Source organism: Anguilla anguilla, chromosome 4 (assembly GCF_013347855.1).
Source record: "Anguilla anguilla isolate fAngAng1 chromosome 4, fAngAng1.pri, whole genome shotgun sequence".
In the NCBI taxonomy this organism is placed as follows: domain Eukaryota; kingdom Metazoa; phylum Chordata; class Actinopteri; order Anguilliformes; family Anguillidae; genus Anguilla; species Anguilla anguilla.
The window spans coordinates 54,852,320-54,868,627 of record NC_049204.1 but is presented as its reverse complement, the minus strand read 5'-3'; the positions used below and the strand labels follow the sequence as shown (position 1 = coordinate 54,868,627).

General features: G+C 46.2%; 1 protein-coding gene across 1 annotated transcript; it reads right to left on the bottom strand.

The window, feature by feature from the left end:
• Window positions 1–251: 251 nt before the first annotated feature.
• Window positions 252–11,553, bottom strand: stil (STIL centriolar assembly protein). Its single transcript, XM_035412291.1, has 17 exons — window positions 11,221–11,553; window positions 10,767–10,854; window positions 10,460–10,567; window positions 10,170–10,285; window positions 9,750–9,937; window positions 8,940–9,190; window positions 8,762–8,845; window positions 7,773–7,859; window positions 7,019–7,166; window positions 6,802–6,911; window positions 5,872–5,998; window positions 4,637–5,716; window positions 4,320–4,494; window positions 3,846–4,047; window positions 3,418–3,565; window positions 2,692–2,993; window positions 252–2,599 (listed from the first exon to the last, which is right to left on the bottom strand). Exons 1-17 carry the CDS (start codon window positions 11,228–11,230, stop codon window positions 1,879–1,881), a joined length of 3,945 nt encoding a protein of 1,314 aa, XP_035268182.1. The 5' UTR covers window positions 11,231–11,553; the 3' UTR covers window positions 252–1,878.
• Between the last annotated feature and the right edge of the window lie 4,755 nt (window positions 11,554–16,308).

Sequence of the window (16,308 nt, the reverse complement as noted above, 5' to 3'; positions counted from 1 at the left end):
ATAATTTTAAAAATCTAACCTCAAGAGCAAAATTTATACATGTTGGCACATACCCATCCAGTTTCAGTACTGTGCTTCTGGTTTTTAATTATTTTAACATTTTTATCTTTGCAGTACAAGCAACCACTAGTTGGCAATGGTATGCAATTGATTTGCATTCCTTACAGTACATTTAACTTAAACGAAAGTAGCCTATGTTGCATTGTGCATCAGTTTATTCCAAGAAAATGCTTCCGACAATTTTTTAAAAAAGAATCAAGATCTTTATTTAAACACATAAATGCTGAATATAACAAACACACACAGTCTTAAATAAGCACATAAACGTAAACAAAATAAAGCTATAATACTGATTTATTCACAACAAACAAATTTGTGAGAGGAAAAAAGGGCAGTTTGAAGATACACCTTTATCCTTCTTCTTCTTCATTGTTTGGAAAGCCAATCTTACTGCAGTCCCTTTAAAGACAGTCATTCATAACCTGGGCACAAACTTAAAAACTTAAAGGCAACCCCTAGATGCCGACAACAGTCAACATATCCACTCAATGTGCGCAATGTTTGCATTTCTTTTCCGATAAAAGCACCAAAAACACAAGTTAACCATGTCACAGACAAACATACATTGAAATGCTGGAGGCCACAGTGATTTTAAAACAAATAAGGACTGCTGGTAAATCATGGCACCCTGGCAAGACTTAAAATCTTGCACCTGACCCTTAAGATACATTTTTAAAAAAGTTCTAATGCAACTGGGATATTTCTTGTAATTCAATAGGAAATAGTTGTACTTGTTCTACCAGAATTACGTATAATGACAACAGTGTAAAAATAGACAGAATATAACAACCATAGATAGAGTAAGTGAGGTTTTATACATAAAAAACACAAATTAAAAGTAAATACACAATCACTATACAATCAAGTTTGAAGCTTACATGTAAACCATTTGAAAGGGATAGTTCACTTTTTGTAGTTTTATATATATATATCATTTTAGATTTAGTGTAGGTTTTTGATTGCTCCAGACCATTGTTGTCTACAACAAAGAATATTTTTGATATTTTGGCCTGCTGGCTTTACAATGGCTGGTATGAGGCAATCCCATGTTTGTTGTTTAAAGCAAAACACACACTTAAGGTAATTTAGCTTGCATAGTGACAATATGCCTGCAGAGGTATGTATACATGTGTGTATTATCTAATTATTATAATTTTTTAAAATTACATTTAACCTTATTTTGGACTGGAACCATTTAATACGATATGCCACCGGAGACTGCTGCGATTAATGACAGAAAAACCGATAAAACTTAGAAAGAGGTATCTGTTTATAATAATGAATGAACGCTATAATTTATTGTGTTCATATGTATAGCCTCTGGAGACATAACATCACTGCACATGCTGCTCTGAAGTTACGTCATGTGCATTTTTTGCTTTAAACCACAAATTTGTGATTGCCCTGTACTAACCATTATAAAGCAAAGTTGTCAGAAACTTTTGTAAATATCAAAAGTAACCTTCATCGCATACAAAAACTGTGGGTCACTCAAGAAAATACACAAAAACTGAGACGATATTAAAAACCTCCAGAAAGGGAACGATTCCTTTAAGTTTCAATGACTGGACTGTACTTACTGCCGTACAGCACTATTAGTGCTGCATAAATGGCTTTGACCATGTCAGTCCTGAACAAGACAAATAGTTTTACACTACTCAGACTGAGATCATAGATTTCAGGAAATCTGCAGTAAACAAATTTGTTGAAGTACTCCCAAACAACTTAAAACCTGAGCTAAAAACGATTAGCTAAAGATTAAATTTCAATAAGTCAAAGTATTTCCCCCTGTTGTTTCACTGTGCTAATCGTCAGTGGTCAGAAGAGTTTGGGCAGCTGTCGAAGCCGGCTCAGGTCTAGGAAGTTGCCCATGGACTCCTCCGACCCGGAGGTCCTCTGGGCTTCCGCCAGTCCAGGCTGTGGTTTTGGCGGGGCCAGGGGCGCACTGTTCTCCTTCTGCGGGCTTCTTCTGCCACCGTGGGAGAGGCGCTGCATTTTCGGCCGCAAATCTCGGAGCAGCTGGCTCTGCGTATCCAGAGATTTCTGGAGGGGCAGAGGGATGGAGTGAGGCAACTCATTTGTGATGTTTTTAAGGACCAAACTCCTCTCCTCTTTTCCACCATGTCCCACAATGAAGTTCCCCGGGACCTCTGACTGCTGAGCTCCCCTGTCTTCCTCTTCATCAGTGACCACTTCCTCCTCTTCGCTGCTCTCTCCGCCCTCCATCAGCCCGTATTTCTTCATGTACTTCCTGGTGGCAAAGGACATGTTGCTAGGAGACAGTATGCTGAGCCCCACACCACTCTTTTCTGTTGGGGCTTTCCCTGAGAGCAAGGCACTGTGGGCCTCTAGCGGACCTGCCAGCCGAGCCCCCCTTGAGAACTGGGAGAGGTGGGAGTCGCTGAGGTACTTCAGCGCGATGGCGTTAGCCTCCAAGCTCAGATCCGTGCTGCCACTGGGGCCCCACATGCTGGCCCCTACCGATTCGGAGAGAGTCAACCTGGGAACCACCGCTTCGGGGTTTATGCAGGCCAGTGTGCTGGAAGGAAAAATGCGTACACAATCAAACTTTTCTGCCAAAAGGAGTCAAACAGAAATAAGCAGAAGAACGTGGAGAAGGGAACACCGTACCTAGCGCTGTCTACAGTGGTGCGGATGGCCCTGCTGGGGCTGGCAGAGTCCAGCTCCAGGGTCACGCCCAGCTGCTTCAGCTGTCGGAGGGTAGCCTGTAGCACCTGGTCCTTATCAGAATGCTTGGGACTGGAGTTCTTCTTTTGCCTGTGAGGCCTGGGAGACGTGGGGAAGGCCTGGAGGGGCTTTGACTTCGGGGGCGAGAAGCTCTCTCTCGACTTGGAGTGTGATGGCCGTGTGGTTTCCCCTTCCTCTTCCTCATCTTCGCTTGCACAGCCCTGGAGTCGACTGTTCACCTGGCCCTGGAGACAGCACAAGCTCACACTCACTCTGGCTTCATTAGGCATGCATGCAGTGGTGAAGGCCTTAAGACCTTCCATTTCCAGGCAGGTTGATGACAATGCCAGAAGAGAGACACCAGAACATGCAACAATGACATCAGTTCATCCACGAGCAGAACACATTTATGGTGGTCTTTTTATTTACCATCTGCAGACATTAATACGAACAACTCAAAGCAAGATACATACAATGGCCTTACAAGACAGCATTCCAGAAAGATAAAGAAAATACTCCTGATGTGAAGGAGTACTGACATGGGTTACCACCACCAATAACATTTCAGATTCCAGATTCCAAACGTTCAGCCACATCCACTATACTCAAATATCAGCAAAAAATATTTGATATTAAAAATCAAGTTGACGAATTCAGAATGAAACTCACCAACAGGTCCTGATAAAACTTCTGCTCCTGTTCCTCGCTTCCAGCTTCCCGACACGGGCCGTCTCTAACCGGAGACTGGGACTGATAGCACATGCTGGCACTCTCCCCCAGCACAGGGCTCTGAAACTCCTGGCCTCCAGATGCAGTGCTGTAAAACACACAGACCACATGCACCATTACGTTCACCACCTTGACTTCAACTACACACAAGCCACTGAACAAATAAGTGTGTCCGCACCTGGGAAGCAAGGCATGATCCCCCCCCGCCCCCCCAAACCCTTTTACAAACCGAGCAGACGCTAAGGCTGGTCGTTCCCATACAATTCAGTACAGGCGGAAATAATTTTGAAAGGCTTTCCAGCTCAGAGCCCACAGGTCCAAGGCATCTTTCTGCGAGCGTGTAACGGCTCGACTGCGAGAAGCGGTACCTGGGGGTGTCTGGGCGTGGCCTCCTCGGCTCCTCCCCCTCCTCCTCCGCGAGGTCCGCGTGGCGGGCGAAGCGGGGGGTTTCGCGGGCGAGCGAGGAGTGGGGGGAGGAGCCCACACACGCCGACCCCGCCTTGGCCTCGGCCTGCCACTCGTCCCCGAGAGAGGAGCCTTCCGCAGGGGAGCTCCAAAACAAGCTGGCTCCTGCGTCACAGAGCGGCGAGAGAGAGAGAGAGAGAGAGAGAGAGAACCAGCCAGGACCGTTACAGCCAGCCACCAGCACAGCACACCTCATTTACAGCCGCAATGCATTACACCAGCGCACGTGGCACGACAAGCGCACGGAGACGCGCCAGGAAAAGCTCAGGCATTACAATATTGATTAGGGTAACATCAGATATGGGAGAATAAGAATAGAGCCGTCGGGGCGTGAGAGGAGCGGAAATTCTAGAGCGGCGGGGACTCTTAAGCAGTACCGGTGCACACTGCAACACTGACGCTCCTCCTGGCCTGTTCTGCCGGGGCCGTCTGCGTCTGCGAGCCCACACTCTCCTGCTGAGCCCTGGCCTGCTCGGAGCACGCCGGGGGGGGTGCGCTGGACGGAGGAGAGGGGCTCGCCGTTTTAGCCTGAGCCTCCAGCAGCCTCTGGATCTGGAAACGACCCGAAAAACAGACTTTAACCCAAACTGATCTCGTGCAGACGGTGAGCTCTGGGTCGGTACAGGAGGATTCAGCGGGCTGGAGGGAAAAGGGGTGTAATGTGAATGTGGGGGAAACGTATGCAGGCTCAGACCTGGGCCTGCAGCAGCTTCAGCTGGCGGTCCTGATCCACCAGGATCCTGTAGGCGTCGGCGGGCAGGAGGCCCAGCGCTGCCCCGGCCATGGGCAGGGAGGGGCCCGCTGGCAGCGCGTGGTAACCGGGCGGGCCCTGGCAGCACTGCGCCGGACACTCCGCCGGCACTCTGCCGTGGGGGCCGCGCTCCTCCGCGGGGGAGTAGACCCCGTGCGGGGAGGGGTGGCGCGCGGGGCTGCTGGCGGCGCAGACGGGGCTCTGGCGAGGGGACGGCGGGTGGCTCAGGGGCTGCTGGGAAGGCGAGCAGCAGCAGTCGCGGTGCGGGGAGCTTTCGGAGGGGGGGCAGCAGACCCCGCCGGGGCGGCCGGGGGCCACGTGGGGCGGGGCAGGAGTGCCGGACACGCCCTGCCAGGGGCTGCCGAGGCAAACCGGGGCGTGGCCATGCTGGTGGGGGCAGCAGGCGTAGGGCACGCCCCCGGAAGTGGGGGAGGGGGTGCTGTGGACGTTTTTGAGGTGGTGCGGGTGCACGGGGGGCGGGTTGGGGCAGCCGGAGCTGTGTCTGGGGCTCCGGTAGCCGGGCGGGGGGGTGAGGGTGGGGGACGCGTGCGGGGGGCAGGGGCTGACCGGGGACACGCCCCTGTGAGGCGGAGCTGCGGGGAAGGGCTGCTGCCTGTGCTGGTGCAGGGAGCTGTTGGGGGAACAGCCCATCCTGGGAGTGGAGGAAGACGAAGACGAGGACGTGGAGGAGGCCGAAGAGCCCCCCGTGCTCCTCCTCCCGGAGGGCGGGCCGGGCTTCCTGCTGGTACAGGGCTGGAGCTGCTGTTGGACGGGGGGGCTGGTGTGGCCCTTCACGCCCTTTCCCAGCGGGATGACGGCGGTGAGGGGCCTCCTGATGGGAGGCGGGCCGTTAGGCTGGACCTGATCGGGGGCTCGAGACCCGCTGCCCCTGCGCTGCAGAGCGGGAGGACCCGCGTGTCCCAGGGGGGCAGCGGATTCGTGGGCCGCAGCCTTTCTCCCATCCAGGAAACTGCCATCCATCACCAGAGACAGCTCGGGCACCGACGGCTGGACCCGCTTTGCCTGGAGACACAAAGATTCTAATAAAATATAAACGTTTATGACACCGATCTGAAACTAAAGCTATCAGTTCTTAAAGAGAGCCACTTAACACTGCACAGGTGCACACATGCGTGCACACGCATGCATGCATCACACACACACACGGACACACACACCTGCTGAGTGAGGGGGTGAGGGTTGGGGGATGGCCTGGGGGAGAGGTCCTCGTCTTCCACTCCAGAGTCGTGATCACTGATGGAGAGCTTGCTCTGAGGAGAGGCTGTTGCTGACACTGCTGCACTCCTGATCATGACACGGGCAGTAATAAGCTTAATTAGTTCTGTTCCTGTTTGCGGACTGGTCCATACAGCCCAACTCTGCAAACTTCTATAAAAGCAACACAGTACTTCATAGATACCATGGCATTGTATGCATTTTTTCTTCCTATTGCCAGACTCTGCAAACCCAAAGTGGAGAAAACACAAACACACAACAGATTTGTGAGCTTATCATGCCCACCAGGGAATATGGAGCAACATTAAATCTCCAGGTGCTTTTACATAATCTTTTGTACTTCTCACTGGAGAGACTATCAGCTTAATTAAAATTACCCAGCTATGTAAAACTCAATCAACATCACATGGTGAAAAATCCTGAAACGCTTTGCTAAGGGGGTCCACAGTGTGGGCCGTGCAAATTTGTGTGATTTGATATTGAACAGCAAAGTTCTGCCAACCCATAGACAAAGGACTACGGAGAATAATATTGTGAGAGAAATAATTACAACGAGCTATTGGGGCACACAATAATAGCTGATTGTAATTCACTAAAGGGCAACTGGTAACCACAATTAGAGAAAGTGATCATTTAGGGCAGACGAGTGAACATGTAATGTGATGACGTAAAAGGAATCCACCTCACAGATCACAGCCTGTATCCAATGCATTTAGATTTCCTCCTCTTCAATATGGCAAATGTGATTATTTGAAATCTGAGATTTTAACGCTTCATCAAGCAGATGCTAACAGAAAACAGTTCCTGGAGATTTGACGGGAGGGCTGGGCTCCAGAGAAGGTGAAGGAAGGGGAGTGGGGAAGCGGCCCTACCTGCTGAGGGACGCGCGGGACGCCACTTCCTTGAAGAACTCGGTTTCCTGGTTCTGGTGCTCAGCGCTCAGCTCAAACTGCAGAGCCCTTCCTTCCGACACCTCCACGTGCTTCAAAAAGAAACGCCGCGTCAATGACAGTACAGCAGAAGCCAATGTAAAAACTGTGCTTGTGAAAAGCCAGGGGTGAGAGTGAATCTCAGCGAGGCTCCAGAGACCTTGTAGAGGGTCAGCGCGTCTGTGCCCGTCAGCAGCTGGAAGCCCATCTCCTGCTGCCCGCTGCACAGCTGGCACTGGTAGAACTCGGGGTCCCTGTGGGTCAGCGAGTACAGGACGACCAGGAAGGCCCCGCCCTCCGACATCACCCTGCAACGACAGCGCCGCGCGCCTTTCAGAAACCGCCGGCACCAAGAGCTCGCGCCGAGGCTAGGCTAGGCCTTCATTACGGGAGGAATCAAAACAGGGAGGGCCAGAAGAGGGGGAAAAAAACCTGATTGAGACAATTTAGGGGAAAACTGGATAATTCTTCCTCTAACCCTGAAAAGGCAACCAATCAATACAGGAGCAAAAATGACTCTCGTTATGCACTGGTGTAACTCACGCAGGGTAAGAATGTCTGAAAAATGGCTAAATGTAAATCTACCTTTTTTTTCCCCCAAGTTAAATCTTAGCTTAATTAAGGAAAGCATTCACATTCGTCAATATTCCTTCTTTTGCGAGGAAGACTAGCGCAAGACTCTACTACTGAAATTCTTACGGAAAGTGTTTACTTCTTTATACGCACCCATGACTTGATGCAAAGACCATACTTATTTTCAGTTTACATCCTGCTGTGCTCATTAGTTTCCTCAAGCAGCACCATGCAATTTTAACACACGGAGAATCGAGCACAGATGTCACTGCGAAAAACGGTTGAGCGTGCAGCCTTCGCCTGCACCAGACAGACACAGGACAGATGGGAGCAGAACTCACTTGTCCTGCAGAGAGGAGCTGTACAGGTAGCGGAGGCACCACGCCCACACCTGGGGATTATGGATGTGCGTGATTCCGCTCAGCCATCTGCCGCCGGGGGAGAAAGTCACAGGATGAGCCCGCGCGTATATAATCAAACCGGGCGGCGACGCCGACGTAATCGGCCCCGACAACTGTCGCAGCGCCGCGACAGCTACAAACGCATTCAGCGCTAAGACGTTTCACTACACTTAAAAGAGTCGCTTTAACACTCTGAACAAAACGAATAGCCAGATTATGTGGCGCAGCTAAACAAAGGCAGGCTAGAGTCAGGTTCTCGGCGGTAAAATTCAAGAGTACCTGGGCCGAATCACGTCAGCTCTGAGCTGTGCAACAGCAGTACTTTTTGCAGGTATGCCAGCATCAGTGAAAGGCGTTTGAACTCAGACATATGACCCATACGAAAAGCACCAGAGCTCAACTGCAGTGTTAACAGCTAGTGTGAAAGGGCACAGAAACACATGCCGAAGGTAACCCCTTTTAAATTTTATGAGCACAGGCTATTCATAGTAGACGATGTGCAAGTTGCTTGTGTGCCCAGGATATATGGAGAGAGCAGCGAAGGGTCTCTTGTGTATTTATTACTGCTGCCATACTCAAATTCTAGCACATTAAATAAGCATTGTTCATTACACAATTCAATGACAGCCATTATGTTGTAATGTTTCTCCCAGTAATGTAATATCACAAAACTCAGACATTCTCAGTATTTTGAGTTTATTGGAGGTGTTTGTAAAGAAGGCCTCTCAATTCTTCACACCACAACAGCACAGTGAGCCAACCAACAGCCACTAAGCCTGCTATGGAGCTGAGAGGAATATCTTGAAAGCCCATCTCATATTGAGGTATAGCCAAAAGCAAACTAGTGTAAAAACATGGCACGTGAGCAAAGAAACACACTGATAAGTGATCCACCAACAACTACTGAAACAACGGTAAAGCATACTCACACTCCCACTAGAGGCAGAGTGTAGGCCTTTGGGTCCGACTCGAGCAGCAGCAGCAGCTTGCGGGTCTGATCCATAGTCAGAAACCTGCAGCAGGAACGGCAAGAGGCCATGACAAAATGACCGGCTGATTCTGCGTGCTTAGCAGGCAGAAAGCAGAGACGCTAACCGATGCCCTCACCCCTGCTTTCGGCTTGCGCTCAGCGGCTGGGCCAGGCTGGCCGGGCTGCTGAGGTTCCGGGCCAGAGCGGTGGGAATGATGGGCACCGGCCTCACGGGGACGGCATCCAGCGTGTTAGCAATTGTGACGGCCACCCAGTTCAGACTGAAGTCCACACTGTCCGAGTGCTCGGAACAGCCGATGTGAGCCCGGAGGGTGAGCAGCTTCGACAGCTCCATAGCCTCCCTGCTACAACAGCCATGCTGAAGCATCTGGCAAACAGAATTTTAGAGAATTTAACAGAATTTACAAAATTGCACATCCCTCCCATTGTAATTTCAGCTGCATTCGTTAATCAGTAACAGGTGTTAGAATGGAAATTCAGCAAACCTATAATGATATCTAAATGTCTCAGAGGTACGTATCCAGCAATGCAGTGTCTAACAAACACCGGGCAACAACAATTATCCGTTTTATGGGAGGGGCCAAACACCTGTTGGCGACAGGTTGCAGTAACTGCCAAGCTGAGGTTGTCAATGTGTGGCTGCCGTTACCCATGGCAACTAGTCTCTCAAGCAGCTTCAAAATGGGAGAAAGCAGTTGAAGCTTGAAATTTAACAAAACAGATTACCTGGCTTAACAGTTACACAATGACACTTTTTTTTTGTTTCTGTGAGGGGAAAAATATAAATCAGACTAATTTCTGAAGAAAAAAGCAAACAAGTAACCTTGGGGGTTGAATTTGACCTCAAAGAAGGATTTAAGAGATGAGAATCTCAAACACTGATTTATTGTTTATTACTTCAATAAATGTCCTGCCATTGCCATTACCTTAAAGGAGATGTGGAAATCATCAGCAGAGTGAACCATGGTGTCAGTGGACAGCACAGACTGTGTACAGACTGTGCAGGGTACCAAGAAGTCCCCAGGTAACACGGCAGTAGGTGCCTTTCCTAAGGAACCTGGCTGTTCTCGACCCGGGTCGAAGCGGTCCAGCTTCAACATCACACTCTCCTCATCTAGAAGACGAAAGCCAATTGAAGTCAAAGGATCAGCCCAGCAAAGAGAACAGGAAAATCGTAAAAAAAAAAGTGGAGAAAACAAAGAAAACTGATGCCAGCTAGTTTCATTTCAACAATTGTTCACATTCAGGTGTGTACTCAAAGTGCATTCTTTGTCTACCCTGGGTAAGCTAGGTCTAGGTAAAAGCAGAGGCTCAAATTACAAAGGTTAAATGGTTACAAAACTCACCATTTTCCACAGACAAGGCCCCCAATAAGTAGCATGAAAATGTTGGGTTGTTACTCTGTCGCGCATGTCGATGGGCTAAACGAAGTGCTTTCTCTGTCACAAGTAGCGTAGGGTTCCTGCACAGCACAGTACCAAAGAGAGTTCGATACAGATAATCAGTTCTCTGGTTTCTGATCATTCTGGAAATCTTGACATTTTTAGCTAATGCGAAATAACAATGGTGGATCAGTCAACACTTATGGTGGCTTGTTATTATTAGATCTAGTTGTCATAGGTAAAATATTCTTCACCTGTAATAGGAGAGGTGTAGGCTAACCACATCCCCATTGGGAGTGGGATCCCAGAGGGCAACTTTGGATTTGGGAAAGGTGAGAGGAGTGGGGTTATTATCTGATGTCCTGTTGGAGGGAAAATAAAGCACACTTCATATTTTGTAAAGTGACGTGATTTTAAACAATAACGCTACCAGAGCGATCATAACACAATTAACAAACTATCTTACCAGTTATGACTATGATGTTCCCTTCCGGGATAACCTTCTATGACATGGAAAAATTAGCTAGACAAAGTACGAATTAAGAAAATGAATTCTGATACCTGGATATTCTTTGTTGATCAGATTTCGTGTAAGCACCCTCCAGTATGTGGGGAGGCAGTCCTCTAAAGTTCACTGGAACACTCATTTCTTAAAACGAGAAAACACACTGCAATTAGGTTTGTTTTGAATTGCTAAACGTTGGCAAAACAGTACATACTAACAAGCGATCACCATCAGTCATAATCTACAAGGCCCAATCGAGAAAGAAATTTTTTTAGACATCACATTTGTCCGCATAATATGCTAGTTAATTTAGCAATCCGACCTGAGGCCGGCTAACGAAGACTGAAACTCGAGCAAGCGCAGCTAGTCAGCTAACATTAGCTAGCGAGGTAGTCAAGCTATAATGGGGTAGCTAGCTAGTCCGATTGTTGTAATGCTGTAACACGCTATAAACACTCAATTTAGCAACACTTATCTAGCTAGTCAGCTTTCGGTGTTGTCTAGTCTTACCAGTACACATCTGTCAGGTTTGTTCATTGGCCCGAAAAGAATCCGTGATTTTCGCTTATTAGCAACAAGTCATATCACCTCTCTCCAGATGCCTTAAAGCGCTAACGTTAGTCTTGTTCCAACCCTCTTGCAGACAGTAAGTTAAATTCGTTGATAAGACTGATTCAATAAAGCCACAGTTGGACAGAGCGGTAGCAAACGCGGGAATAATCGGAGGCTGCTGTCTTAACGATTCCTAGAATTAAAGATCCACAATAACACTCCAGCAGAGGTAGTAAACCCACTACAAAGTCAATAGATTAGTTTCGTGAAGTCAAATGTAAATTTGTGGCGCTGTTTCTAGGCTCCAATGGCGGGGCAAGATTTTCATCCAATAGCAATTCATGACAGTCCAACCCTCTGCGAATCAGCGGCTTGGATCTTACCCGCCCAGCCCACCGGTTTTTTCGAACGGAGCGAAGTATTAACTGCTCCGACTTCACATCCTGCTGGATGTAACTCGCGAACTGTAGGCCGTGTGCTAAATACAGAATTAAGATATTGTCTTATTTGACAGCAGGGAAAGCACGGGACACATAAAGATCGTGTTGCCCTGTCCGCGATTTAACTCACTCAAAGGGGATATTTTGAGTATGAAATCGAGGTGGAAAATCTGAGGGTTGCAGATTTTAGGCTCGGTTTGAAATGTAGCCTACCGAGGGCGTGGTCAGGCGAAATTCACGGCGCAATAAATAAGGTTATGTATCTACCCGTGAAACGGATAATTTAGAACCCTGCTTCACAGTTCGTCTCTGCTTTTGCAATCTAATCTTGCATGCAGACTTCACTTCATATTAAACCTCTTTATTTGCTCTGTACACTATACTGACATTCACAGTTACAAGTTCTTCATGCTACAATGTCTTCACGATTTTTGTCTAGATCTCATTCTTTATTCTCTTCATTCTGACCTTTTATTCATTTATCATTTTTCTCAATCAAAAACAGGCATCATGCAGTTGTAAAGAACAGAATTGTTACAGACTGTGCAACATACAAAATGAGGTTGCAAAAATAATGTACCTGTAGGCCTACATAAAAGAAACTAAATAATATAACACCATAGCATAATAGAAATCGTTAAAAAAACAAATATATAACTAAATACATTATAAGATCACAGAAATTCTATGACAAATCCTATTATGAAGAATATGGGCTTGCTTCAGTTTTACTGAATTCAGACTGTTTTTAAAAAACGTATAATGCAGGCTACCACTAGGAGGCGTTGCTTTATAGCAAATTGAATGATTCGGTTGGGCCATTTTTAGTCCGTCTGCAGCTGGACAACTGCTGTGTAGCTAAGAACATTCCTGGTACTGTTGCTGCATAATTATAAGAACATTTACGAACATAGCCGTATGATTTTTTATTCTAAAAAAACAGAAAACATTTTTTGGAATAGGACATATCTAATGGGACATTTAGCTGCTAAAGATCTTCTGCCAACGTGACTAATTTATAGGCTAAAATATTAAAGTTATGTAAAATTGAATACCCTACACAGGCTGACTGACTCTTATAAACTACAGTATAATTGCTTGTCCGTTAATTGTAACTTGTTTCACAGACACAGCCTGTCAATGTTAGCAAAAGCTTTGTTCTGTTACCTGTGAAACTGTTAGCCTGTACCCCGGGCATTATTGGGATTTTGAAGCAATAGTCCAGAGAAGTTACATTTATGCAAACGTTCTCAATACATTGTATTTATCTCAATTCCAAACAATAATAACCAGTGGTTAATGGTTGCCCTTGCACCTCTGAGTTCACATCCAACAATGAAAGTAAGATGGCATGGGGGCATAAATCACGTTTATATGTGAAATCTGTGAATTAAAATGAAACAAAGTTTTCATCAGTAGACTATTGATTTTTGTTGTTTTTAACTTACATTCTCAGTTATTTTTAATCTTTGCCTTATTCGGCCTATATATAAAGAAACCATAAATAAAAAAATATTAAGCACTTAGCAGATCATATTATTACAGATGATGAACGACAAATAGAAACAAAACAAGAACGAAATCAAACGTGTCATTCCTCATTTCCTTCCCATTAAAGAAAAAAATACACAAGTGTTAACTATACAAAAAAAAAAAAAAAATAGCTCGCTTTGTATTTACTTGTGAAAATACCATCTTTATTGTAACCACTACATTTTGTGTTTTCCTCTCGATAATCTCTGCAGGAATAAAAATTGTTTCGGCTTGTGTAGGTATTACTGTTAAAACGTAGACTACCCTTATCAGCACATATCAACGAGGATGGAAGTATGGATAGAGCATTTTTCTGTCCGAGCAACTATAATCTCAAAGCTTTATTTCGTGTTTGCTAGGGGTACGCAGTGGAACTGGCTCACAGATTGCAGAGATTTACGCAACATCTAATGCTGTGGTTGGCAGCGGTAGAATTCATTTTTGTCTGGCCTAATCCGCTTGATTTTTTTTTTTTTTTTTTGAAAGGATTAACAAACCAATCCAGAATATTGAGAGAGAGAGAGAGAGAGAGAGAGAGAGACGCGTGCGAAAGTAGAAATACTTGGTGACCCTGGGTAAACTAGCTTCAGTAAATGGACAGCACATATCGGTACGGATAGCCTGTGACTGAGTGAGAGAGAGGAAATCCAACTCAGAGCCTCCACCTCCGCAGACTCATCATGTGCTGCATGTTCCTACTAAAGACAGTCAGGAGCTAAAGATTTTCATGGTGCTGTCAGTTTTGAGCAGGACTACCGATCCACCTGTATTTCCAGACGATCGTGATCTACTTCACCGAAGAAAACAATTTGCTGAGGTAATGGATTTAGGTAGTCTATTCCTTTTTGGTTGCATATAGGTTGTCATAGCCTATACAGTACATGAGTTAAATGTTCCTGTTGGGACAGTAATATATGTGCTGTAGACTTACTGTAGTTTATGAAAATGTTTCAGTTTCCCTGTGCGCTAGATTGCATTAAAAATAAAATCTGTCATCAGAGGTACTAATACCACGCTGTTGCCAATCTATATTCAGCAAAACAGACTGAATTTTAACTGCACTTAAAAATTGTGAATGAAAAGGGTCCAGATTGTCAAGGGCATAATTACATTTGAAAACTGATGTGAACTTGAATTGAAAAATGAAATCCTGGAGTGAAATGTTTTCTGGTTCAGACTGAGTGCAAAGTGAAAAAAAAGAATGCAAAATAAAAAATTCAGGGCCTACTATTAGTGAATGAAATGTATATTTTCTTTGAGTGTACAATGATTCAAATTAATTTACTGTACAAAAATTCAACATTAATGATTGGATGGCTCCTGTATATCTGACAGATTTTCCAAGAATTTGGACGTGGTGTTTACGGGGGTGAAGAGATCAGATCCACCAAATACCGCTAAATCCTCAATCTCGTATTCCAATCAGGAGTCTCAGACTGACGTCATGTTGTGCAACACCACGTCAGGGGCCTGTGAAATCTCTGATCCATGCTGGAACCTCAGTATCTGAACAAACCTGCCACTGCATAACAAATTACACAGCGTGTGACATCCCTATCTCCCTTTTACATTACATTACATTACAGGCATTTGGCAGACGCTCTTATCCAGAGCGACGTACAACAAAGTGTATAACCATAACCAGGAACAAGTATGACGAAACCCCTAGAGAGAAGTACCGGTCCAAGTACAGGGAACAACCGCATAGTTCAACTTGGACCCTGGTGGTTAAACTGATTAACACTAACAACGAGAACGGCAACAACGCAATCTATGGAAAAATAAAAAATAAAAATACAAGTAGTCATTAAGACTGGCGCATCAACTAAGTCACCTATTAAACAGCTGCCTAGTTACACCCCTAAGTGTAGTCATTTACAGGGGGGGAAGGGAGGGATGGGGAGAGGTGCAGCCTGAAGAGGTGGGTCTTCAGTCGTCGTTTGAAATTGTTCACAGTCTCAGCTGTTCTGACCTCCACAGGGAGGTCATTCCACCATCGTGGGGCCAGAACAGACAGGAGACGTGTTCTGGAAGTGCAGGTGCGAAGAGGGGGAGGTGCTAGGCGTCCTGAGGTAGCAGAACGGAGGGATCTGGCTGGCATGTAGGGTTTGAAAATCTTGTGAAGGTATGCTGGGGCTGATCCCTTGACTGCCTGGTATGCTAGAACCAATGTTTTGAATTTGATGCGAGCTATAACAGGCAGCCAGTGGAGGGTAGTGAGCAGGGGAGTTACGTGGGAGTGTCTGGGGAGGTTGAAGACCAGACGAGCCGCAGCATTCTGGATGAGCTGCAGGGGTCTGGTGGCAGATGCCGGTAGTCCAGCCAGAAGAGAGTTGCAGTAGTCCAGGCGGGATAGAACCATTGCTTGGACCAGGAGCTGGGTTGAGTAGGTGGTGAGAAAGGGGCGGATTCTGCGGATGTTATATAGGAAAAATCTGCATGCCCGGGTTACTGCTGCAATGTTGTTGGAGAGGGACAGCCTGTTGTCCATCATCACTCCGAGATTCTTGGCGCAGGGTGATGATGTCACTACGGTGTCCCCTTAAATTTCATTTGCTCGTTCAAGGTGAGGAGAATCTTCTTATCCAGGGTTTATGAGAATGTTTTAACTGTACAACCATTCATATGGTATATAAACCTAGACAAGACTTGTAAACATGTGAAAAACAAAATCCATACTAATGTACACATAAGGAACTCAGCTGTCTTAAATAGTGACAGCTTTAAACTAAACACTGTGGATTTCATAGTGAAATTCTGTGTTCTCATTGGTCGAAAATGTGCTTGGCCATGGCTGTGTGGAGTTCCACTGAAATGTCCTCAGGAGGAACATGTAATGTCAGATCCATTCCAGCTGCATCAGAAGTCAGTTTAAGATTTAATCTTTCAATAGAGCAGGACAGAGAATTGCTCCTCTCTTTAAAATGTATGCTGAGTGCAAGTTTAAGCTGACCTAGAGGAAGCTAACTGAAGTTATAAAGAACATGGAGATTGAATGGGAATAAAAACATTTGTCTCTCTTCACTACAGCTACTCAGCTTTGAGGGATACTGTTGCTTCATCGATCACTGCG

What these genes read in the sequence shown, in the direction of transcription:
- stil (XM_035412291.1), bottom strand. An exon ending in AGCGCAAGCCGAAAGCAGGG is followed by an intron (nt 8,846 to 8,939) that starts GTGAGGGCATCG and finishes TTCCTGCTGCAG; the next exon opens with GTTTCTGACTATGGATCAGA. An exon ending in TGAAGCTGCTGCAGGCCCAG is followed by an intron (nt 4,495 to 4,636) that starts GTCTGAGCCTGC and finishes GGTCGTTTCCAG; the next exon opens with ATCCAGAGGCTGCTGGAGGC.